At 59.6% G+C, this 24,559-nt stretch overlaps 1 protein-coding gene and 1 long non-coding RNA gene across 7 annotated transcripts; one reads left to right on the top strand and one right to left on the bottom strand.

Annotated features, from left to right (window-relative positions):
* Nucleotides 1–244: 244 nt before the first annotated feature.
* On the bottom strand, nucleotides 245–10,405 carry AIRE (autoimmune regulator). Its single transcript, XM_084989784.1, has 14 exons — nucleotides 10,044–10,405; nucleotides 9,392–9,566; nucleotides 9,031–9,186; nucleotides 8,608–8,682; nucleotides 7,987–8,100; nucleotides 7,062–7,225; nucleotides 6,819–6,899; nucleotides 5,801–5,943; nucleotides 4,878–4,977; nucleotides 4,139–4,321; nucleotides 3,413–3,534; nucleotides 3,113–3,263; nucleotides 1,774–1,842; nucleotides 245–508 (listed from the first exon to the last, which is right to left on the bottom strand). Exons 1-14 carry the CDS (start codon nucleotides 10,191–10,193, stop codon nucleotides 428–430), a joined length of 1,764 nt encoding a protein of 587 aa, XP_084845910.1. The 5' UTR covers nucleotides 10,194–10,405; the 3' UTR covers nucleotides 245–427.
* On the top strand, nucleotides 4,947–16,177 carry LOC106508040 (uncharacterized). Of its 6 annotated transcripts, XR_014823964.1 has the most exons (6): nucleotides 4,947–6,764; nucleotides 7,284–7,388; nucleotides 8,193–8,225; nucleotides 9,441–9,610; nucleotides 13,281–14,533; nucleotides 15,750–16,177. It is a non-coding gene; the product is annotated as an uncharacterized LOC106508040 (long non-coding RNA). The 6 variants fall into 6 exon arrangements; XR_014823965.1 differs by lacking the exon at nucleotides 8,193–8,225; XR_014823961.1 differs by having other exon boundaries at nucleotides 4,947–7,388.
* The last annotated feature ends 8,382 nt before the right edge of the window (nucleotides 16,178–24,559 follow it).

Here is a 24,559-nt window from a genome sequence, read left to right as displayed (position 1 = left end):
GAGAGAAGGGAACTCGGAGCAGAGGGGTAGCCTGTGCAAAGGCCCCGGTGGGGACGAGCTCACCCTCTGCGGACCAGAGGAGGCAGGGGCAGGGGGTAGGCAGAGGTGGGCGGGGCCAGGCCTCCCGGGGCAGAGGAGGGGGCAGGGGAGTCCTGCATCCTCTTCCCGCGGCCGCTCAGCCGACAGGCAGGCATCAGAAACAGGAGTACAACCCCCAGACAAACACACCACACTGGAGGGCACGTCAAGCCCACGGAAGCGACTTTAGTTTCCGCGCACACGATGGCTTTCAGCCCACAGACAGGGCTGCTGACCAGCCGAGAGGGGACAGCCCTTGGAACTCGCCGTTCCTGGTCCCAACCGGGCCAGCTGCCGGGGGGAGGGTGCATGACCCCTCTGTTCCTTTCAGAGCGCGGTGGGTGGCCCATCAGGAGGGGAAGGTGGGCGCCTCGGCCAGCGGGCGGGACATGCTCTGGATGGCCCACTGCAGGATGCCGTCGAAGGGGTGCTGCGGACAGAGCAGAGACGGGGACTCAGGCCCTGGCCAGAGCCTCGGCGGACGGCCCGCCATCGTGACGGGAAGGTGCCCTCCAACCCGGTCCTCGTCAGAGGAGGGGAAATGAGGCCTGAGCCCCCCACCCCACGGGGGGCCCCTCCTCCTGAGCTCCTCTGAACATGTCATAAGCCCGGGCACAGCCACCAGGACTGATCTGCCTTCTCCTGGCCTCTTCCCGGGGGGCTTGGCAGGGCCACACTCTGCCCACTCTGCTCCGGGCTTGACGCTCCGACAGGGCTGGGGGAGCCGTGAGGACACCTAATAGCCTGAGGAGTCGGGTGACCTGGACCAAAAGGGCCTTGTGAATCTGCCGCCCTCTGTCCACCTGTATTGGCACCTTGGGTCACCCCTGGCCCTCTGGGACCCTGAGGTCACTAAAGACTCCTGCACTGTCCAGGACCTGTCCCTGCCACCGCACAGGGCACAGCCCCTGTGGTCAGCTGGGATCCCCAAGGTGCCACAAGGAGGACACGTGCTGGCCACCTGGGGTCTGGGGACAGCTGGAGGCGTCTGACCGTTTCTATCAGGTCATCTTTTATTGGCAGTGATTCAAGCTGTTCACTGCGGGGGAGAGGCCTGGGTTGAGAGGGGACGCGAGAACTCCGCGAGGGGGGGAGGTTCCAGGGTGCCCACCCACCACCCCCTACCCAGGGGAGTCACAGCCTCCACGTCCCGCTTCAGCCACCCTGGTGCCAGGACTCTGCAGCCTCCAGCTCCAGGGTCCAGGCCACGGGGCCTCCAGGGCAGCTAGAAAGGGGAGGGGCGGGCCCCCTTTGGTTCGTTTGTCCCCGGAGGGTCAGCACCATCTGGAGTGACGTGGGCCTGTGCCTTTTTTCTTTCTCTCTCTTTTTTAGGGCTGCTCATGTGGCATATGGAAGTTCCTGGGCCAGGGCTGGAATTGGAGCTGCAGCTGCCAGCCTACCCCACAGCCACAGCAATGCTGGACCTCCGACTTATACCACAGCTTGCAGCAACGCCGAATCCTTAATCCCTCAGCCAGGCCAGGGATCAAACCCGCATCTTCACAGACACTATGTCAGGTTCTTAACCCACTAAGCCACAAGGGGAACTCTGGGCCTGTGGTTTTTGATGTGCCCAGAGCAGGGTCTCCCAGTCCCTCCCAAGGCCTGGGTGCTGGCTGCTTCATAGGCCTGGGGCCGGGGTGGGGGGAGGGGGGAGGGGGCGCAGGTAGGTGCACCTGGCCGCGTGACGCATACCTCACTCAGGAGGGACTCTAGGTCATCCCTGTGCAGAACAGGCTCGTGACCAGCAGAATCATCCCCCGCCTGGAACCCAGAAAAAGAAGGAGGTCACTCCAGCCTCCCCACCCCTGCTGGACTCATCCTCATGGAAGCAGGGCTCCCGCCTGGAGGCAGCAGGGGCCGGGGCGGTGCGGTGCCATGTGCTTCTCCAGGCAGGACCCTGGGAACTGAATTCTAGCATCTAAGTCCCTGGACAGAAGCAGAGGGCACGTGAGCCAGCTCGCGGCTGCCTGCCCTAGGGCCCCTGCACCCCGGAAGGTGGCTTCCCAAGGCCCCGGGCTGCCTGCCTCCAGGGCTCTGGGGAAAGGCCAGTCAGGAGGGACCTTGTTCCCAACAGGAAACCTGAGGCCCAGGGAGGAAAGTGCCCAAACCCACGTCAGCCCTTCAGCCATCCAAGTGTTCGGAGCCAACCCCTGGGCCAGGGGCCAGCTCAGGGGATGAGGCGAGTCCCCCTGGCTCACCAGCTGGGGGCCAGGGCGGCCGGGGGTGGGGTGTGGGGGGGAGGCCATTCTAAGTGAACCACGTGAAACTGCCCGATCTGCAGCTCAAAGAGTGAAATCATGACACTTCCACTGGCCTTTGGAGGTGCCACCAGCCCTGGGTGGAGGCTCAGCACCGGCAGTGCTGACCGGTGGGCCCAAGGAGACAGGTGGGAGCCCCAAGTGCCAGGTCCCAGGGGTATGAAGGGGGCTGGCAAGTAGGAGGGACGAGGTCATCACCACTTTGGGCCCCAGGACTCTTCTGGGGCAGGGATGGGGTCAGGAAGGCCCCCACTGAGGCAGTCAGGGCACACGCCCATCTCCCGGAGGCCTCTGAACGGGAGCCACACAGGGACCCCCCAGGTTTTGAGGAAGCCCTGGGAAGTAAAGATCAGAAATGAGGCTGGGGTCCACTCCCCACCGTCCCCCTGGGATGGGGGTTGGGGCGGGATGCCAGCACCAATCACGCATGCTCGTGGCTCGCTCACACCTGGTGTGGAAGCGCCTTCTGGCTCTCCCTGCCCCACCCCCACCCCACCCCACCCCCAGTCACCCCAGGATGGCACTCCGCGGCCTGGGGTGACTGTGAGACAGGCCTGCATCCAACCGGTGACTTCATAGCCACCTTTGCTTAGGAGGGTGGCTGTTGTAAGTAGATTTAAGTTATCAAACTGGAGTCGATTTAAACAAAAATACTGTATGTACGCAATGAACACACGGTCGGGAGGTAAGGCGCACACCCCGAGGCGGGCGCCCCGAGCCACCCCTGGAGATGAGCTCCCCCCACCCCCTGCCCCGCGGCGACGCCCCCTCACCTGCGCCGCAGGGCCCGCGGCTGCACAGAGCTTGGGGGTCCCGGGAGCCGGGCGGGCGGGGCTGGGGGCGGGGCTAGCGGTCGGCGCTCCCGCCCCGGGGGCGGGGCAGGGGGCGGGGTCTCCGGAGCAGAATCGACAGCGCGGGGAGGCCCTGGCGAGAGAGAAGAGGCTGCGGGGCTGCGCAGAGCTGGGAGCGCCCACTCTAGAGGGTGGTTCGCGGAGCGGTGGCGGGGCGGGGGGGCGGGGGGCACCCGCCCCCCCTCGCCCCTCCCCTTCCCCCTCCCTGGCCCCCGCTCTCACCCAGGCCGGGCGGCGCCCGCCGGGAAGTGGCAGCGCCAGTGGAAGGCGGCGGCGCAGTGTGCGCACCGCAGCACGTCCGCGCCGTCCCCGCACACGCCGCATCGCGCGCCGGACGCTGGGCCCTGCGGACGGACGATGGCGCAGTGACCCGGGACGGGGAGAAGTGCACGGTGCCCTGGACCCCGCCGGGGCTGAACGGCTGGGAGGGGCGCGGCGACGGGCGGCGACGTTTCGGGGTCCCGGCCAAGGGAAGTCAAGGGCCCCCTAACTTGGAGAAACCAGGCGCCCCGACCTCGGTCCCTCTTGGGGCTTGTCGGGGGTCCCCGGAAGGACGCTACTCCAGAGGGGGCTGGGAGGCCTGGGGCTCCAAACCGCCCCGTTTACAGCCGTATCTTTGTGAGGCAGGTGTAATGAGGGTTTCAAGATCCAGAGAGAAGGGTCACACCCCCGTCCCCTCCCCCTGCCTCTCAGAGCTCCCACCTGGTTCTGGGTAACCTCACAGCCCCAGCAGCCCCCGTGCCTCCTTCCAGCCTGCTCCCGCCCGACGCCCTCCCCAGGACCAGCCTGGCTGCTCCTTGCAGGGGCCTCCCCCAGCCGCCAGCCCTAACGCCCATCTGACTCCTGCCTCCTTCCCCCTGCCTGTCCTCTCCTATTTCAGCTTCCCTGGCTGCCCCTGGACCCCGAGCTCCCTGAGGACAACCACCTGGACCCCAGCACCCCTCTCACCTGTGGCCCCTCAGGGCCCACACACAGTAGGGGGCGCAGGGCTGAGGGGTCCAGCACAGGAAGGGGGACTGCGGAAGGTGGGGCCAGCAGGTGCTTGTAGGTGACAGCAGCATCCATTCCTGCTGGGGGCTCCCTGGGTAGTCCCCTAGCCTCCTCTCCGGCTGACCTCAGTCCTACGAGGACCTGGAACCAGAGGGTCAGTGCTCAGAGGGGCCATAGGGAACTTGCCCAGCACGGCACAGGAGTTAATGACCCCTGGGACTCTGGGAACCGCGGGCCCGTGTTGTGGGAAGAACCCGCAGGTGGGAGAGGCCCAGGTGCAGTTCCTGGCTCTGTGGCCCCCGCAGGGTCCCTGGCCCTTTCCCCACGTGAAGGCAGGAGCCTCGGGACCTCACAGGCTGTCCCAGGAGACACAGCACATACTGGGGCACATGTCGCATCCTTCATGTCTTTGTGGCCACAGAACGCTCGGAACATTCGTGGAGAACATTATCAGTAGTCAGAGTACATCCCCTGACTCAGCCGGGGCCCCCACATCAGAGGCTTGAGAAACCGGGTCCTTGTAAGGGCTGCTTCCCAGGGGCCAGCGCCCCCACGGCCCCACAGGAGAAAGTTGAATCGGTGGGGCCAGGCTGGGGCAGGGGTGCCTGGCCCTGTGGTGGGGGCAGGCCTGACCCACAGAAGTGGCCAGGAGGCAGGGAGCAGGAGGACGGAGAGTCTGGGAGTGGGCTGTGCGTACCGGGGTCTCTGCAGGCGGCTCCTGGGGCCGGGGCCCCTCAGCCCGGGGCAGGTCCTGCTGGGATCGTCCCTGGAGGCAGCTGGAGCACCTCCAGGTCCCGCTGCTCATGTCGTTGTCAGCCAGAGAGGAGCAGAGCAAAGCAGAGGGGACAGTAGACTCGCAACCCCCAGCGCGGGGGAGGCCTGGGGCTCCTCCAGCTCGCCCTTTCCCAGGTAGGGAAGGAGGGCCAGCGGGGGAAGTGGGCTGAGCGGTGGAGGCAGGGCCTGCCCAGCAGTCAGCAAGAGAGCAGGATGCCAGGGCAGTCACCCCTGGTGCTTCCTTGGTGAGCCCCAAGAATTCCCCACACCCTGCCCAGCAGCGGCCTGTGCCTGGCCTGTTACATCGCTGGCACGGCCCTGGTTCCCATGGGGGATGGTACCCACGGAGCAGAGCCGGTCAAGGGCAGGAAGGAAGAGAATGGAAGGGGGGCAGCGTGGAGCGGAGCCAGAGGACCCCGGCCAAACCCCTTTGTTTTAGCTCAGAAATGAGACCTGGGCAAGGCCAAGCGGCGAGTGGGGGCAGGGCCGGGACCACAACTCCCACCCAGTGCTCTTCGCCCAGACCAGAGCCCTGGGGCTGTGGGAGCGGGGGGGGAGGGCAGTGCCCCCCCCTCCCCGCATGGGGCAGGACAGGGGGTGCAGGAGGCCTTGCGTGGGCTGAGGATGGGGGCAGCTCTGTGGCCTCTGTGCCCCCCTGCCCCTTGGAGTCAGACGTTGCTGTCAGCTGCGCAGGGGAGTGTGGTCTGGGGAGATGGGGTGAGAAGGGACAGTTCTGCTCCGCCATCCTCCGTTCAGCTCTGCTCGAGGCCTCTCCGCTCTCCGGATGGGAGACTTCTGGACATGCCCACTCGGGGTCGGCGGGTGGGGGCGGAGGGCCAGGCTCACCTGGGGATGTCCCTGAGTGGCGGGGACAGGCAGGACAGATGGAAGGCCCGGGGACAGCCGTCGCAGCAGATGAGCTCCCCGCCGTCCCGGCACACGGCGCACTCGTCCTCGTTCTTCTGACGCAGTCGGGAGACAGGCATCCTCTGCGGGACCGGGATGGGCGCCCTCCCGGCCAGGCGGCTCCCCGGGCAGCATCCCCCAGGGGCACCCAGGTCCCCAGCCTGCTCCCTGCCTGGAATTCCGCCTTGCCTGCCTGCTCCCCAGGGCTCCGCGAGGCCCCTCTGTCTGAGACGGTAGCCCCGAACACCTCCTGGGTCCACCCCCCTCGGGAAGGACTGTCCTTAGGAGAGCCTGGTGTCTCGTGGGTGCCTGTGCTCCACGCGGCCGTGAGACTACAGCCCACCCCACACAGCCCCTTCCTCACAGGGCAGCGGAGGGGCAGGCCCAGCAGTGTTCCCACTACCCCCTGCCTCTGTCCCCTCTGCTTGCGCCCCAGCCTGGAAGGTGCCTACTGCACCCAGCTGGATGCCACCTCCTTCAGAAGCCCCCCGGGGTAGCAACCCCCCTATCCCAACTCTGCCAGCCTGGGAGCTCCTGGGGGCAGGCAGGGGTCCTGCTCATTGCTGAGTGCCCGGGGCCCAGCAGTCTCTGGAGAAGGTGCTGGAATAGATGGCTGGTTCTACCTTGTTCAGAAACAGTGCTGGGAGCCCGACAGTTTCCACCACTCACCCCCTACCCCCGCCCCCCCAAGGGCACAGCTGTGAGACTCGGAAGAGCCTGTGCCTGGACCGAACACTGTGGGTTTAAGAGCCCAGGCTGACTTGCTCGCTCTGACTTAAGAATTTTTGCAATTGCGTACTATCAGAAAAAAAAATACCACTAAAAGAAAAAAAGAGCTCCACTCTGCGAACAGCAGCTTCGACCCTGTCCTCCAGCCCTTGCAGCCAGGCGGCCAGGCGGCCAGGTGAAGAGGGAGCCACCCTCACCCCTGGGATCCTGGGGACAGGCTGGGCGTTACCTGGTGCGGCTGGGGCTCACTGGGAAGGGCAGGAGGGGCTGGGGCCCTGTCCTGCTGGCCGGTCCTCGAATTGCCTCCACCCTGCGAAGGAGAGGGAGGGTCACCAGCAAGGGATGCAGCGGGCAGGAGGGGCAGTCCCCCTCCCCCAGGAGAGCTCTGGACCCAGAGCTGCCCCTGCTGCCCAGGGTGCGCTGGGAGGGGGCCCAGGGCCAGGCCTCCCCAGGGGCGGCAGGCAGTGCTTACAGGGGCAACCGCTTGGGGCCCCTTGGCTCGGACCACGGTCTTCAGGCCGCCGCCCCCACTGCGGGTCTTGTTCTTGGTGCTGCTGCCGCCGCCGCTGCCAGGCTCTTCAAACTTGCTGGGAGTGTAAAACTCCCCCCCAACCTGGATGCACTTCTTGGAGCCAGCTGGGGGGAGAGGGGGGGCCGGGCAGGGGGCTGTACAGCTTGCTGTTCCTCCCTCCAGAGCTCTGGGGCCAGGGTCCTGCACAAGGAGGGGTCCACTCCCTGGGGAAGCATGTCTCCCAGATTCACGGCCTCTTGGAACCCCGGAAGGCAAGCTCACTTGCAGGTAGAGTCTTTGCTGGTGGGATTGGTTAAGATGGGCTCACTCTGGACCTTAAGTCCAATGCCAGTGTCTTTATGGGAAGAGAAGAGGACGCAGACAGACACAGGGAGGAGACTGTGTCCAGACGTGGCCACAAGCCCGGGGAGGGGGGTTGCAGGCAGCACCAGGAGCAGGGAGGCCGGGAGGGTTCTGCCCTACAGCCTCCCCAGAGAGCAAGCGGGGCCCCGCCCGCACCTTCATTTTGGAGTTGCCCCTGCTTTGAGCCACCTAGTTTGTGACACTTTGTCGTAACAGCCCTAGGAAACTACTGCAGGGGTCTTCGGGACCCTCCCTGGTGGGTGAGGCCAGAGCCCGCATCAGCGCCCAGGGTCCTCAGCATCCCCAGAGGGTGCCCAGCGCAGCGACTGAGGAGGAGGGGTGCAGGAGTGGGGCAGGGGGCGGGTGCTGCTCAGACAGTCCAGAGTCGCCCAGCCCCACCCCTCCGAGGCGGCAGACCCACTGCAGGGAGTGGGGGCGCTGGCCGCCTAGTCCGTGTCCCGCTGCCCTGGAGCCGCCACGGAGCTGAGTGGGGACGCGGAGTCCCTGGCAGTGCCCTGTCTACCTGAGCCGAACACCTGCTGGATAAGGATTCCCTCCAGGGCCCCGTGGGCCCCTGGGACGTCCCCGGACGACACGGCCACGGCTCTCTGGACCGAAGTGGACATGCTCTGGATTCCTGGGGGAGGGGACGCAAGATGGGCTCAGCCACTGGGACACGGCCCTGAGCACGGCCAGTGGGGAGTCAGAACCCTTCCTTCTTTCCTCCAGGGCAGACCAGACAGACGGACGGACAGCCCACGTGTAAGCGCAGCGACAGCCCTGGTGTGCGCGCGAGCGTGCGTGTGTGTGTGTGTGTGTGTGTGGACACGAATGCAGTGTGCTAGGAGGCGTGTGAGCTGACTGGACACAGCGGGCAGGAATGAGCGGGAACCCTGGGCAGCAGCCTTCGGTTGTGCTGGGGGGAGGCACCGTCCCCAGAGTCGGCGCTGGGGTCTCTGGGGTCCCAGGCTGTATCCAGCCCAGGGACCAAGGAGGACTCTCAGGAGGAAGCAGAGTCCAAGCCCGCCCTGAAGGACCGGGCACTCAGGTGGGCACAGGTGGGGTGAGCCTGGGCATCCCCCCTTTCCCAGGAGCCATGGAGGCTTTGGGGGGGCCCTGACCCCTTGACCTCCAGCCTGCTCACCATTGCCCAGCGGGAGGCACTGTGGCTCTGCATTGCTGTCCGGCTTCTTGGAGGGCTTGGCCTTGGCCTGGGAGCCTGCTGGTGGGGGGTAGGGGGAGCAGAGACAGCCTGGCCCCCCTGTCCCTGCTGGGCCAAGGCTGGGGGCAGGTGGAGAGCCCAGGTGGGATCTCCCCAACTCCGGCAGGTCCCCTTGCTTTCCCAGCTCTGGCGCCCATCAGGAGAGGGAAGGTACACCCCCAGGGGGCAGCAGGGCTGCCGGACCCATCCAGGGTGCCCGGCCAAGTACCCAGAGGGCCCTCTGCTAGGCTGGCTCTGGGCCAAGCAGGAAGGGCAGATGGTCCCAGGGCCTGGTGTGAAGGAGGGTGTCAGGCTCCCGGGGGGAATCTGTGCCCCCTCCCCTCCCCCGCTCCTCACACCGGGTACCTGGGCTGGAGGTGGCCCTCGGGGACAGGGCTGTGGGCGGGGTGGCCCGCGGCTCCTCCAGGGCCTTCCTCTTGGCAGGGGGCCTGGGCAGCAGCACAGCGGCCTTGGAGCTGGCCAGGGGCTTCCTTGCCTTCCGGGGCTGGCTGAGGTCCACATCTGGGGGCACAGGGGCAGGCCCAGCCTCAGGCCCAGCTCGGACACCCTGTTCAGGTGGCTGAGGCCTTGGCCTCTTAGAACCCCAGGCGGTCTGGGTGACGTCCCTAAGCGCCCCCTCCCGCTCACATCCAGCTGGGGCTCAGAGGACGACTCAGCTGCCCCAGCGAGGGAGGTGGGGGGGGGGGCCCAGCCCCGGTGCCTCCACCTTTGGGGAAGCTGTCGAGGATGGGCTGCAGCCTGGCATATCTCTCCAGGTTGTAGTCCTTGAAGAGAACCCTCCAGAAGTCCAGGATGACGGCCGTGTCCCGGGTCAGAAGCCAGGAGAGGAGCGCGTGGAAGGCCTGGGAGCAGCCCTCCTTCTCCTTCAGCCGCAGGGTCTCCTGAAGCAAAGCAGGGGATTGGGGTCCTGCCTTGCCCTCCCCAGGTACCCCTTCTCACCACCTCGGCTGCGGGGACAGAGGGCGAAGGCTCACCCTGGCACCTGCCTCCATCCCCTTAACTTGGAGGCATGTGGGGCTGGCACGGGGGTCTGGGGGGGGGGGGGCTGGAATCCATCCCAGGGGGCCATGCTCAGCTTGGAGGGAGGCTTGAGGCGGTGTGGGAGGGGGCTTTGGGGATCTGGGGTGGGGGCACTGGAACTTGTCCTGGAGACCGGTCCCTAGGTTGGTGGGTGGGGCGGGGGGCGGGGCTGCGGCATTGGGGCTGGGGGCGGGGAAGGGTGTTGGGGGCGGGAGAGGGGGGAGGAGCGGGGCGGGGGAGGGGAGGGTCCATCTGGAACCGGTCTTCTGCGACCCTGCGGGCTCCTGGGCGCGGGCTTGGGGAAGGCTGGGGCGTTGTTGGTCTGGATTGGGGCCCACCTGGAACTTGTCCTCGGGGACCACTTCGTGGTCGGCCAGCGCGTGCAGCAGCGGGAAGGCGCTGTCCACCGCCACCGCGATCTCCGTGCGGTGCAGCCTCAGGAGGCGGCGCAGCGCGGCGTCCCCACCCGCACGGGCCTCGCCCGCCATCGTGGGGCCCGGGGTCGCGGGGCTGGGGGCTCCCTCTCCCCGCCTGGGGTCCCGCGGCCTCGGGGTGTCGCTGGACTTGTGGGATGTCTGGGCCGTGCCTGCCTCCTGGCCTCGCGCTCGCCCTGCGCCGCGGGGCCCTGGGCGGCCACACCTGGCTGGTGGAGAGGGGACCAGAGCGGGCTGAGCGGCCTCCCGGGCCGAGCGCGCGGGTGGGTCTCTGATATACCTGGCTCGCGGTGGAGACAGCAAAGGCGCTCCGTCCGAGCCAATCAGGGCGCAGGGAGCTTCCTCAGAGGCAGGAACGAAACTTCCCTGTAACCGAGAGAGGACCGCGCCCGACCTGACTCAATTCCCAAAATGTGGTTCTGGACAGCATCCCTTGGGGCCCTGTTCAAACGGAGGGAGCCAGGACAGGTGTTCACCCACCCGAGCATCTCAGGCACCTGCGGGTCTGCTCAGGTCCGCCAGCAGCTCAGAGAGGCCAGGACAAGGAGTCTCCATGGGCTGCACTGGGGTAGCATCCTGGTGGGGCGTGGGCGCCTCCACAGCTGCTGCTCGGAGCCTCAAACCTGGGGGTGGAGGATGGGTCCGAGGGGGGACCTGGGTCTGTGTCCGTGGGTTCAGCTCTGGGCCTTGCCTGGAAGCCAGGTGATGTCCAGCAAGTCACTTTCCTCTCTGAGCTTCAGTCCCCACGTTCCAGGAGTTCCCCCATGGCGCACTGGGTTAAGGACCCAACTGCAGCAGCTCCATTCACTGAGGAGGTGCGGGTTCGACCCCCAGCCCAGCTCAGTGGGTTAAAGGATCCCGCGTGGTCGTAGCTGCAGCTCAGATTCAGTCCCTGGCCCAGGAACTTCCATAGGCTGGTGCAGCCATAAGACTAAAAACTAAAAATGAACGCATTCCACTGGGAGTCCCCCAGGTGTGTTAGAAATTAAAGCTTCTAGAAGGCAGCTGACTCCAAGGACAGGCATGTCTGAGTGTGGGCCATGGGAGCCTCTGTCTTTGCCTGGCTCACAGGCAGACACCCCGGGAGCCTTCTTGGGGGGGGGTCAGAGGCTGGGGACAGACACCCCAGGGGAGTGGGCAGGGCTGCCTGGTGGACTGCGGCAGAGGTCCCTGGCTCTAGGAGCAGACAGCTCCCACAAAGGGGGGCAGGGGCCAGGTGGGGGCAGGAATACGGGACACCGGCCGGGCGGGGGGGAGGCCTGGCCTTGCGGTCAGGCTGCAGAGCCCGGGAGGACTTTTGGGGGGAAATGACCGGGCCAGTCTATGTTAGGGGAGGAAGCTGGGTGCTTGTGGATGGGGCTGGGCAGGGGTGTGGCTCCAGGAAGCCCGGGGTTGGGGGAGCCTTGAGCTGGGACCGGCTGCAAGGGGAAGGGGGAGGGGACTCCTGGCTGCCTGGGTGGGGGTGTCGCTGGCGCTTCTCCTGGGTGTCCGCTCTCATGTTTTATGCTGAGGTGGGAGTTCAGGGTGAGGTGCTATGGGCGCCCGCCCCCTGCGGAGGGAGCCCTGCCTTGGCCTCCCAGCCTCCTGGCCTGGGCCCCTGACGGCTCTGCTCTGGGCGCTCCAGGGCAGGTGTTCTGGGCTGTTGGGGAGCAGGCCTGGGGAGGCGGTGTCGGAGGTGGAGACCTGAGCTCCTCTGGCCTGGAGCCTGGCGTGGGGGGCAGTGGGGAGGGCTGCGGGGGCGTCATCTCAGGGGCCAGGACCTGAGTGTGGAGCTCTCGGGCTGGCTCACCTGTAGAATGTTCTGGGGACGGACCTGGGAGCAGGGCCCTGGTGCTGCCCATCTCTGGGTCTGAGCCCACTGGCTACGGTGCTGGGGGGGTGGCCCTGGAGATGTGGGGCTTGGGGGCCATGCCTGCCTGCCCGACATGGCCCCCACATTCACACCCAGAGGTACCCCGATGTCAGGGCCTTGCCTGTGGCCTGGGGCGACCGGCCCAGAGCCCCTAGTTCCTTCGGCATCGTTATCACACCTCACCTGGTTGCATTTTCTCCCCGGGGTGGGGGGACTGAGTGGTGTGGGGGACACCTGCCAAGGGACATGAGAACCTGCCAAGAAGATAAAGTCTTTACTTTGCTTTTTAAAAGCCCCGGTCCCTGCAGGTGCCCTGTGTGGTCAGGCTGGCCTGGCCACTTGGGGGGGTCCCCAGCCTCCGGCTTGGAGGTTAGCAAACAGGCTCCCGTAGTGTTTTGGACTTTCCGCCACGCTGGGGGTTTCCGCCGCTGCCCCAACCTGCGGGTGACCTGGAGCCGCCCAGGATGTGTGACCTGGGTGACCACAGATGGGCGGGGGCGAGAGCCGCGCTGCCTTCAGCCAGGTCACCGCCCTCGGGACTGGAGCCTCCCTCCTCCAGGCAGCGGCGCAGCGACTTGCCTGCCCCTTGGGGGCGGGAGCACGTCTCTGAGCCTCTGTTCCTCTGCGAGGGGCGAGCTCCGGAGCTTTGCCCGCAGCGCAGCCACGCTGCATACCCAACGCGCAGCCCCACCACACACCAGGCCCCGTCCTGAGCACCTAATCTCAGGACTGCCCTGCTGGGTCAGAGCCTTACCATTCCCGTTCTACGCACAGGGAGACTGGAGATCAGAGAGTTTAAGGACCTTGACCAACGTCACACAGCCAGGAAATGGCCTAGGATGGAGGTGCCCAGCTCCGTGCTCTCAGCCCTCGGGACCCTCCTTGGGTGCCCAGGTCATGTGAGGCACTCCCTGCCCACGAGGAGGAGGACAGGCTCCCTGCATGACTAGCCCAGACATCACGGAGGAGGAGGTCCCAGCCGCCGGGTCGGGCCTGGAGGGGACCCTGTCCCGTGGCTGCTTGGCCTGGGCCCCTCATGGAAGCCTGGACACCGCAATCTTGCCCTTTTCCCAGACAGCTCTCCCCAAAGAGCCGGGGTGCCAGGCATCAGGAATCCTGAGTTGGGATGTCTTCAGGGGCCCTCAGACAGCAACCCAAGCCCCAGCTGGAGGAGCAGAGCAGGAGAGGCCCTGGCCCTGCCCCCGAGGACCCTTGGGTGGTGGGCACCAGGGGAGGGACAGTCCCCTGGTGACTCCGCCGGGACTTGAGCGGCCTCTCTTGCTCTCTAGCTCCTGTGGGACTCTCTCTGGGCCTGTTTCCCAAGAAAAGATGCTCAGCATCGTTACTCATCGTGAAAACGAAAATGAAAACCGAATGAGACACCACTCCACACCCTCTAGGACGGCTCTTATCAAAAAACAGACAAGAACGGGCGTCAAAGAAAATGCGGAGAGGCGTTCCCGTTGTGGCAAAGTGGCTAAAGAATCCGACAAGGAACCATGAGGTTTGCGGGTTCCATCCCTGGCCTCGCTCCGTGGGTTAAGGGCCCGGCATTGCCGTGAGCTGCGGTGTAGATCGAAGACGCAGCTCAGATCCTGCATTGCTGTGGCTGTGGCTTAGGCTGGCGGCTACAGCTCCGATTCAACCCCTAGCCGGGGAGCCTCCATATGCCGCTGGTGTGGCTCTGAAAAGACAAAAAAAAAAAAAAAAAAAAAGAGAGAGAGAGAAAGGAAAATGCGGAGAAACCAGAATCCCCACACAGAGGTGGCGCAGTCACTCTGCAAGAATGTCCTGCGTCTCCTCAATGACTGAAACGGCTTTACCGTGTGACCAGCAGTTCCTCTCCACGGTGGGTGCCCCGAAAAGACGAGAACAGATACTCAGGCAAAAAACCTGTAGAGAAATAGCAGCCCTATTCACAGCAGCCAAAGAGTGGATGGAGTTCCCACCGTGGCTGAGTGGTTAACGAACCCAACTAGCATCCATGAGAACGCAGGTTCAATCCCTGGCCCTGCTCAGTGGCTTAAGGATCCAGCATTGCCGTGAGCTGTGGTGGAGGTTGCTGACGTGCCTCGGATCTGCTGTGCCTGTGGTGTAGGCTGGCGGCTACAGCTCCGATTCGACCCCAGCCTGGGAACCTCCATGTGCCGGGCATGCGGCCCTAAAGAGACCAAAAAAAGAATGGAAACAACCCAAACACCCATCTACGAAGAATGGATGAAGCGAGGTCCATCCATACAATAAAATACCACTCCGTCACAACGTGCAGGACCCTCGAAAACACTGCACTCAATGAAATAAGCCAGACAGAAAAGGCCCTCTGGTGTGCGATTTCATTTCTGTGAAATACTCAAACCAGGTCACTCCATGGAGACAGAAAGCCGATTCCAGGAGGTGGGGGAAGAAGGCGTCACTGCTTGAGAAATGCGAGGTTTCCATTCGGGGCGATGAAGCGGTTCTGGAGACAGACAGCGTGGTGATTCAGAGGACGCTGCGATGGATCAATTCCTCCTGAGGTTTAAACTTCTAAGTGGTTACACAGGTAACTTCAGGTTCTGTGTGTTTCACTGCAGTAACAATTAATTAATTTTTAGGGAGTTCCCGTTGTGGCTCAGAGGATTATGAACCTGACTGGCATCCATGAGGATGTGGGTTCCATCCCTGGCCTCGTTCGGTGGGTTAAGGATCCGGGGCTGCCGTGAGCTGTGGTGTAGGCTGGCATAGATGCAGCTCGGATCTGGCGTTGCTGTGGCTGTGGTGTAGGCCGCCAGCTGCACCTCGGATCACACCCCCAGCCTGGGAACGCCCATGTACTGCAAGTGAGGCCCTAAAAAGAAAAAATAGTAATAATTTTTAAAGATCAGTTGGGCACATTTGTGTGGCTCTATTTCTGGGTTCTCTTTCTGTCCCATTAACCTCTGTCTGTCTATACCGCAAATATGTGGCTACTGTACCCAGGTGAGAAATCTTGAAACCCTGTGAGATCACTTCCTCCCATTTTATATCTTTTTGTTTGTTTTTCTTTTGTCTTCTTGGGGCTGCACCCACAGCATATGGAAGTGCCCAGGCTAGGGATCAAATCGGAGCTGTAGCCGCCGGCCTATACCACAGCCACAACAGCCCAGGATCGGAGCCTCATTTGTGACCTACACCACAGCTCAAGGCAACCCCAGATCCTTAACCCACTGAACAAGGCCAGGAATCAAACCTGCGTCCCTATGGATCCTAGTCAGGTTCGTTAATTACCCAGCCACAATGGGAACTCTGCTTTTATTCTCTTTTAAAATTGTTTTATCTATTCTAGTTCCTTCGATTTTCCATAAAAATTTTAGATTGGTCTTGTCTCTATCTACAAAAATTCTTGCTAGGATGTTGATAGAAATTACAATTTGGGGGAAATTGTCATATTTATTAGGTTGAGGCTTCCACTCCGTCTTTGTATGTTTCTCAATTTATTCAGAACTTCATTGATTTCTTTAGTCAATGTTTTATAGTTTTCGGCACAGATTCTACATATGGTTTGTTATACTTACACCTAAGGTTTAAATTTTTTTGAACAAGTGTAAGTTGTTTTTGTGCTTTAAATTTTAATTTTGGTGTCTCTTTGTGCTTTTAATTTTTATTTTGGTGTCCCTAACAATTACTCATTGTTAGTGTTTAGAAATACGACGGATTTTTCACCTGTTCACCTTATATCCTACAACCTTGGAGATTCATTTTACTTGTTCTGGGGCTATTTTCGCTTTGTTTTGTTACAGAATCTTCGGGGTTTCCTGCAAAGACGGCTATGTCATCTGTAAAGAAGGCAGAGTGACCTCTTCCTTCCCAGTCCGTGTGCCTTCCGTTCCCTTTTCTTGCCTCATCGCACAGGCCAGGACTCCCAGCACTCTGCTGATAAACACGATGGGTGGAGGTCCCTGCCTCCTTGCTGATCCTAGAAGGAAAAAGCTCTAGGTGTTTCCTAGATGCCCTTTATTATGTTTGGGAAATCCCTTCTATTTCTGTGTATGACAGTTTTTCTTGTGAACGGGCGTCAAATGTTGTTAAGTGCTTTTTCGGCAATTGATTCATGTGATTGTGATTTTTCTTCATTAGCCTGTTAATGCGGCAAATTATATGGATTGATTTTTTTTTTTCAACTATTGAACCAGCCTTGCATCCCTGGAATACACTGCACTTGGTGGTTGTATATCTTGTTGAATCTGATTTTCTCATATTTTATTGAGGGTTTTTTGCATATATATTCACAGTATATATTGGTCTGTGGTTTTCTTTGTTGACTCTGTTTGGATTCGATATCAGGATGAGATTGGTTTTGTTACAGGTTCCAAGTCCCCTTCAGGGAGAAGAACCCCCAAAGCCACAGGCCACGTCTCCTTGCCATGCCCCTTCCCCGACCTTGACCTGCCTGGGCTGCTCACTCCCTGCTGGGGATGGACCCTGGCCCAGGCCTCACCCGCCCCTGGGTCACCTGTTCCCCATGCAAATGAGGCCTCCACGTTCAGCCAGTCTGAAGGTCAAATATGCCCCATACGGAGATCAAACCACACTCAGCCCGTAGGGCACATGGGGGCTGGGACAGGAAAACTTAGTGGGTCTGGGGTGGGAGAAGTGGGAAACCTGCAGGGAAGTCGTGGGAGGGGCAGGCTGGGAGGGGACCTGGGACCCGTGGCAATGTCAGGAATGCATGGCATCAGGGCAGGTCTGGCTGCTGATGCCACTTGTCAGGCTGTGGGATGGTATTTAGAATCCTGAAGCTGAGCCAGAGTCCCAGAAGACAGGGCGGCTGGCTGGGAAGCGGGGTCTGCTGCCCTGTCCTGAGACAGAGTGCAACCCGCAGCCCGAGGGTCGGAGGCCAAGTGGCGTGGGATGGAGGCCCAGTTGGTAGACTGAGCCCGTCGCAGGTCACAGATAAGCTTGCTGGCACCAGGGCCATTTGAGAAGTGGGGTGCAGCCCAGGAATTGGGGGCAACTAAGAGGTGCCCAGCCCCTGCAAAGGGCAGGAGCACTGGGGAGCCAAGAGTGTGTGCCCTTGGAGAGGGACCCAGCCCAGAGCGGAAGTCACGCGGAGGAGGTGGCCGGGAGCCAGCGATGGCCTTGGGTGGCCCCTGCCAGCCTGGCGGGAGCCAGTTCACACCCCCACCCCCACATGGCTCGGGTCTCCTGTCCTACGTCTGTCCCCTGAGCGCCTGCATCTGCGTTACCTGGAAATCCGAGCCCCAGGTCTGCAGAGCTGGACGCTGGGGAGGGGGGCTGGGTGCTGGTGTTGGACATCGGGGTGGGGGGCCTTGAGCAGAGGGAGGGAGCGGCAGCACCAGGAACCCTCTTTTGTCTTGCTCTTAGATCACTGGTCCTATAAAATTAACCTGCATGTTATTTTGAATTTTTTTCCATTCTTTAAAATTGTATTGAAGTAGAGTTGATTTACAGGGTTGTGATAATTCTGCTGCACAACAAGGTGCATCCGTTATACGTGTGTGCCCACATCCCTTCTTTTCCAGGCTCTTTTCCCGAACGCTGGGTGGCGTTCCCCGTGCTGTACGGCAGGTCCCCGTCGCCCCTGCCTTCCGTGGAGAGAGATTCTGGGGAACCGTGGCCAGGACGAGACGGATCTGCAGACGCCTCGCCTCTCGGGAGCCCGTTCCCCTTCTGTCCTCTCGGAGGTGCAGTCCCCTCGCCGGGACACATACAGATCCGAGGGCCGGTGTGTGTCTGGCAGGAGGGCTCGCCCTGGGCTGGCGCCCCAGCGCAGCTCAGGGCATTTCCATCTCCCCGGGCAGGTCCCCGGTGCCACCTCCCGGAAGTAGCTCTGATCTGCTCGGGGTCACTGAAGACTCCTGTCGCCGGTTCGGGAACGTGACGTCAAGGGAACGATCTGAGAGGAAACCTCACGTCCTACCCTCCTTTCACCCCGAGTACGTCTGGGTTCCTCCACGCGGCTGCGAGTACCGACCTGGTTCCTCCCTCGGCTTCGATGGTCCCCCTGCCCACCTCCCAGCCGTGGGCGTTTGCTCGTCCGCTCACCTGCCGGAGGCACCTGGGCTGCTGTGGACAGAACTGATCCTCTGGGACCCAGTCCTGCGGGACGACGTTTCTGTTCCTCTTGGGTAAGGACATGGCCGGGAGTGAGTCCTGGCCCAGCGGGCACAGGGGAGCTGGGGGAGGGCCCAGGGGAGCTGGGGGAGGGCACAGTTCTCCAAAGGGCCTGTGCCCTTTGGCCTTCCTAGCACGAGGCTTCCAGTTGCTGCACTGGCTCTGGTGGTGTCTGCTGGGGGCCATGCGGGCGGGCGGGGGTCTCTCTGCGGTGGGAATTTGACCGCCGTTCTCGAGTATCTTTTCATGGCCACTGGTGTACCTTTCTGAGCAAAGTGTCTGTTCAAGGCCTTGGCCTGTTTTGTTTTGTTTTTGGTTTTTTTTGTTTTGTCTTTTTGCCATTTCTTGGGCCGCTCCCGCGGCATATGGAGGTTCCCAGGCTAGGGGTTGAATCGGAGCTGTAGCCACCGGCCTACGCCAGAGCCACAGCAACGCGGGATCCGAGCTGCGTCTGCAACCTGCACCACAGCTCATGGCAACGCTGGATCGTTAACCCACTGAGCAAGGGCAGGGACCGAACCCGCAACCTCACGGTTCCTAGTCGGATTCGTTAACCACTGCACCACGACGGGAACTCCCTTGGCCTGTTTTAAAACGGGCAAAATTTTGCTTGTATCATTGATTTGTAATAGTTCTTTACATATGCTAGACACAGTTTGTGTCAGATATTGTGAAAATGCTTTGAAGATTTTCTCTCCGTCATCTCCTGGGGTTTCAGTATCTCCTGGCTACAGGCTGCACCCTCCCCGCCTCCACCTGGCCTGTCCTCTGCAGGGTCAGGACAGGCATGTTGAGTGGACAGGAGCCTGAGCCCCCACCTGGCAGGGACAGGGGAGCCAGCCTGGGCAGTGCCGATGGCCTGGCACCAGGAAGAGCCAGACCCTTGAGTGACAGGACAGGGACCAGGCCCTGAGTGTGTGAAGGCAGAAAGCATGCAGGGAGTTTCCAGGCCAAAGGGGCTGTGGAGGGCACCCCCACACCAGTGTCCTCAGTGCCCTCCCCCCCCCAGGGCCCTGAGCCCCGGGAAAGATGCTGGCCACTCACTGCCCCCCACCCCAGGGATTCTGGTGGGCTGGGACCCTGGCCATGGCGGGACGTGGACGTGGGTATTGACACCAGTGTTCTCCGGGCACATCCCTTCTGGCATGTCCCTACCAGGTCCTGTCCTGCTGAATATGCAGCGGACAAAACAGAAAGGTGGGAGTTCCCGTGGGGCGCATCGTAATGACCCTGACTAGTGTCCATGAGGACACGGGTTCCATCCCTGGCCTTGCGCAGTGGGTTAAGGATCCCGCGTTGCTGTGGCTGTGGTGTGGGCCGGCAGCTGCAGCTCTGATTTGACCCCTAGCCAGGGAACTTCCATAGGCGGCAGGTTTGGCCCTTAAAATTAAATTAAATTAAATTAAAAAAACCCTAGAAGGTGACCAGGGCCAGAGGGGCGTCCCCCAGTGATCACGTGTGAGGGTGAAGGAAGGGAAACCCCCAAAGTGTCCCTCCAGGGACGAAGCTGAGCCGGGGGCGGTGGGGCAGGCGCAGGGCCACATGAGCTCAGCACCTGCTGCAAAGGACAGCACCTTGAGCCCAGGGTGACGTGCTTGCTTCGAAGAATCAGAGAGGGGAAAGGAGACTTATCCCTCCCGAAGGAGACTCACAGATGTGGGCCCTGGGCTGGGACGGGGAACACTGTGAGCTGGGTTCATCTTTTTATTTTTTTGTCTTTTGAGGGCCACACCCACGGCATATGGAGGTTCCCAGGCTAGGGGTCGAATTGGAGCTACAGCTGCCGGCCTACGCCACAGCCACAGCAACACCAGATCCGAGCCATGTCTGTGACCTGCACCACAGCTCACGGCAATACCGGATCCTTAACCCACCGAGCGAGGCCAGGGATCGAACCTGCAACCTCACGGATGCTAGTCAGATTCATTTCCGCTGCACCACAACGGGAACTCCAGGTTCACTTTTTAGTCTGTACATTTCAGCAGGGTTTGAATTTAATGATAAGCATAGATTTGTTTTCAAATAAAAAATAGGAAATAGGAGTTCCCATCATGGTTCAGCAGAAACAAATCTGACTAGGAACCATGAGGTTGCAGGTTCGATTCCTGGCCTCGCTCAGTGGGTTAAGGATTCCAGTGTTGCCTTGAGCTGTGGTGTGTGTAGGTCACAGGCGCAGCTCAGATCTGGTGTTACTGTGGCTGTGGTGTATGCCGGTGGCTATAGCTCCGATTAGACCCCTAGCCTGGGAACCTCCATATGCCACGGGTGCAGCCCTAAAAAGACAAAACACACACACACAAAGGAAATAAAATATAATTGAAAGTATTCACAACACCAATCAAAATATCAGAGAATTGGGGCTAAAGATAGGAAGCCATCTGCAGTGCCCACATTCTGTTTTATTTGTTTTATTTATTTTTATTATTTATTTATTTGCCTGCATATCTTCTTATTAAGGCATACTTAACATATGCATTGTCTTTTAGGGCCACCCCCATGGCATATGGAAGTTCCCAGGCTAGGGGCTGAATCGGAGCTGTAGCTGCCGGGCTACTCCACAGCCACAGCAGCGTGTGATTTGAGCCACATCTGTAACCTGCACCACAGCTCATGGCAACACCCGGTCCCTGACCCACTGAGCGAGGCCAGGGATCAAACCTGCTCATCATGGAGACTAAACAGGTTGGTTTTTGCTGAGCCACAGTGGGAACTCCCAACATATGTAATTTTTTTTAAAGAAAAAAGAAACAGAACATATACCACATCCCTGGATTTAATTTCTTAATTGCTTTTTTTTTTTTTTTTTTTGCCACATATGGAGCTTTCCAAGGCCAGGGGTCGAATCAGAGCTGTAACTTCTGGCCTACACCACAACCACAACAACAAGGGATCCTTAACCCACTGACTGTGGCCAGGGATCGAACCCATGTCCTCATAGATGCTAGTCAGGTTTGTTACAGTAACTCCGTTAATTTTGTTTTACATGGCAGTTCTTAGCATATGTGAAGCAGAAACAGACTCAGAGACATGAAGAACAGACTTCTTTGCATGGCTGAGCCACCTGCTGTATAGCAGAAAATTACCACAATTAACGCAGGAATTAACACAATCAACTACTATTTTTTTTCCAAAAAGGCAGCTCATCCTTCATTAATCTCTAACACTAAATATTTCAAATCAAACTACTAAAAGGGTTTGAAAACTTGAGTCGGATGTTCCTTGGGAAGAGGAATGAACAAGGGACAGGACAGGGCAGTTCTGAGGAGGGCGGTGCTGCCTGGCTGTCCAGGGTGGTACCCAGCCGCAGTGGGAGGCCGGGAGCCTGCTGCTAGAGACGCAGAACCAAGTGCAAAGCTCGGAGCCCGCGCCAAACACACCTGCGTGTTATTCTGCAATAAATGCACCCTGTGGCGTACATGGGGGAGTCGGACCCCTCAATAAGTCGTCTGCACACCAGCTGATCCATGCCAAAATCATGCCAAAGCCCACAGCCATCCTGACTACACTAGAGATGTGCTAAAAAACGGAGTGAAACGCGGAAATAAAGATGAACACGCCTATCGTCTTGGGGGTGGACGGGAGCTTTTGAGTGCGATAGGAAGGTGAGGACCCTAGCAGAAAATGTGAGGACTCGGCTGGCCGGGTGCCCAGGCGCTTGCAGACGTCATCCTGCAGGTTTCCGTGAAGGAATCTTTGCATTAGGTTAATACCTAAATTGGGCACGTAAGGCATCCCAGCCAGCACCTGGGGAGACTTGCAGTCACTGTTTCAGCCAGGAGGGGGGGATGTCCGTCACTTTTGTGGATGGCACAGGGCCTTGCTTCTGTCCCCACACGGACCGGGAAGGGATCTTGTGTTTCCACTCCAAGGCTCTGCTCTGTGCGGGGGCTGGCGTCCACCAGGAAGCTTCAGCACCCCCTCCCTGTCCCCCCGAAGGGCTTGGCCGCTGCTGAGTGCGAGGCTGTGGGCGAGGTCTAGCTGGTGGGCGGCCCCCGTGGACACAGAGGCCTGCCTGCGTCCGCCTTTGCCTCCACACATGTGATCTTCAGGGGCAGCGATGGGAAGGTCATTCCTTCCCTGGAGCTGGGCCCCCCAGGACCCCCACACTCCACTCTTCACAGGCACAGGCAGGGCGGGGAGCAGGGCTGGACACAGGGGTCGGGTGATGCGGTCAGCTGACAGATCCACCTGCAGGCCAGGTCCTTATAATCACTTTTATTTTTTTTTATTTTTATTTTTTGTCTTTTTTGTCTTTTTGCTACTTCTTTGGGCCGCTCCTGAGGCATATGGAGTTTCCCAGGCTAGGGGTCGAATCGGAGCTGTAGCCGCCGGCCTATGCCAGAGCCACAGCAACGCGGGATCCGAGCCGCGTCTGCAACATACACCACAGCTCACGGCAACGCCGGATCATTAACCCACTGAGCAAGGGCAGGGACCGAACCCGCAACCTCATGGTTCCTAGTTGGATTCGTTAACCACTGCGCCACGACAGGAACTCCCTATAATCACTTTTAATCTGGTGTCCTAGCTGAAAAACAAAGCTAAATGCAGGCAAAGGAGGAGAGAGCAATTGAGACAACGCATCTGGGCCCAGGGAAGGTGGTCTCAGTGTCATTATGAGTGTTCGCTTAAAAAAAGGTGTAATAAACTCTTAGAGCAAATATTCTAGGAGTTCCTGTGGTAGCTCAGCAGGTTAAGAACCTGACTAGTATGCATGAGGACGCGGGTTTGATCCCTGGCCTCGCTCAGTGGGTTAAGGATCTGGCATTGCTGTGGCTGTGGTATAAGGTGGCAGCTGCAGCTCCAATTCGACCCTTAGCCTGGGAACTTCCATATGCTGCCAAGTGCCACCATAAAGAGTAAAAAAAAAGGGGGGGGGAGAGAATAAATATTCTAAAACACTTTGCAAGATGTGTTCATGGACTGGAAGAATTGATGTGTTAAAATGACCATGCTACCCAAGGCAACCTACAGATTCAGTGCAGTATCTATCAAAACACCAATGGCATTTTTCAAAGAAATAGAAAAAAAATCCTAAAATTTGCTTAAAATCACAAAGACCCAAAATAATCCTGAGAAAGAAAAATAAAACTAGACGTACCACAGTCCCTGGTTTCAAACAATATTACAAAGCTCTTGTCATTAAAACAGCATGGTGCTGGGACAAAAACAGACACACACATCAATGGAACACGTAGAAAGCCCAGAAGAAAACCCATATATTTGCAGACAATTAATTTATAACAAGAGTCAAGAATATGCAAGAGGAAAAAACAGTCTCTTCAGTACATGGTTGGGACAACTGGACAGCCACACACCAAAGGATGAACCTGGACCCTATCCCACATTGTACACAAAGATGAACTCAAAATGGATTTAAGATTTGAACGTGGGAGTTCCCATTATGGCTCAGTGGGTAAGAACCTGACATAGTGTCCATAAGGATGTGGGTTCAATATCTGGCCTCGCTCAGTGTGTTAAGGATCCAGTGTTGCTGTGGCTGTGGCATAGGCCTCGGCTGCAGCTCGGATTCAGTCCCTAGTCCGGAAACTTCCATGTGCCACAGGTGCAGACTTAAAAAAAAAAAAGAAAAAAAAAGATTTGAGTGTAAGACTTGAAACCATGAAATTCCCCAAAGAAAACATAGAGAGTAAACTCCTTGACATCTTGGCAATGATTTCCTGGGATTTGATACTAAAAGCAAAGGCAACCAGAGCAAAAATAAACAAATAAGACCACATCATACATTAAAACCCTTCTTCATCGCAAAGGCAGCCACCAACGCAATGAAAAGGCAAAGTGCTGAGTGGGAGAAAATATTTGAAAATCATCTCACACCGTCAGAATGACTGGTGTCCAAAGACAGAAAATAACCTGTGTTGCTGAGGATGTGGCAAAGGGGGCACACTCGTGCCCTGTCGTGAGGGTGTAAGTTGGTGCAGCCACTACGGGAAACATCATGCAGGCTCCTCAGAAAATTAGAAGTAGAAGCGCCGTCCGATGCAGCAATTCCGCTCCTGGATATTCATCCCCCCAAAATGAAACCACTGATGTGAGACGATACCTGCGCCCCTATGTTCACTGCAGCCCCATTTACAACCACCAAGACACAGACACAGAGAAAAACAAATACCATGGACCTCACTTTACACGTGGAGTTAAAAACAAACCAAACGCACTCACAGATAAAGAGAAGGAGTTTGCCAGAGGCGGGGACGGCGGGATGGGCGACGTGGGTGCGGAGAGTCAAAAGGCAGAAACTCCCACCTTATAAACGAAATAAATCGGAGACAGGGATGTCACCTACAGCACGGCCACCAATGATACTGTGTTATTGAGAGAAGAAAAAGAAACGATTTTACAAGAGTTTCTATCTACAGAACCTGGGAAGCTAACACAGAGCTGCCATACACCCGGCCCTCCGCCCTCTTATTAACACCTTGCACAGTGGATACATTTGTTACAGTTAATGAAC

Source organism: Sus scrofa, chromosome 13, assembly GCF_054392235.1.
Source record: "Sus scrofa isolate SSC_HxYL_T2T_F1_AM1 chromosome 13, Sscrofa_HxYL_maternal_Yorkshire_Landrace_v2.0, whole genome shotgun sequence".
NCBI classification, from domain to species: domain Eukaryota; kingdom Metazoa; phylum Chordata; class Mammalia; order Artiodactyla; family Suidae; genus Sus; species Sus scrofa.
This window is presented reverse-complemented; position numbering and strand designations above follow the sequence as displayed.

What these genes read in the sequence shown, in the direction of transcription:
- AIRE (XM_084989784.1), bottom strand. Translation starts at nt 10,193, where the DNA reads ATGGCGGGCGAGGCCCGTGCGGGTGGGGACGCCGCGCTGCGCCGCCTC. An exon ending in CCTCGACAGCTTCCCCAAAG is followed by an intron (nt 9,187 to 9,391) that starts GTGGAGGCACCG and finishes CTGTGCCCCCAG; the next exon opens with ATGTGGACCTCAGCCAGCCC. An exon ending in AGCCGCCTGCAGAGACCCCG is followed by an intron (nt 4,322 to 4,877) that starts GTACGCACAGCC and finishes CTCTGGTTCCAG; the next exon opens with GTCCTCGTAGGACTGAGGTC.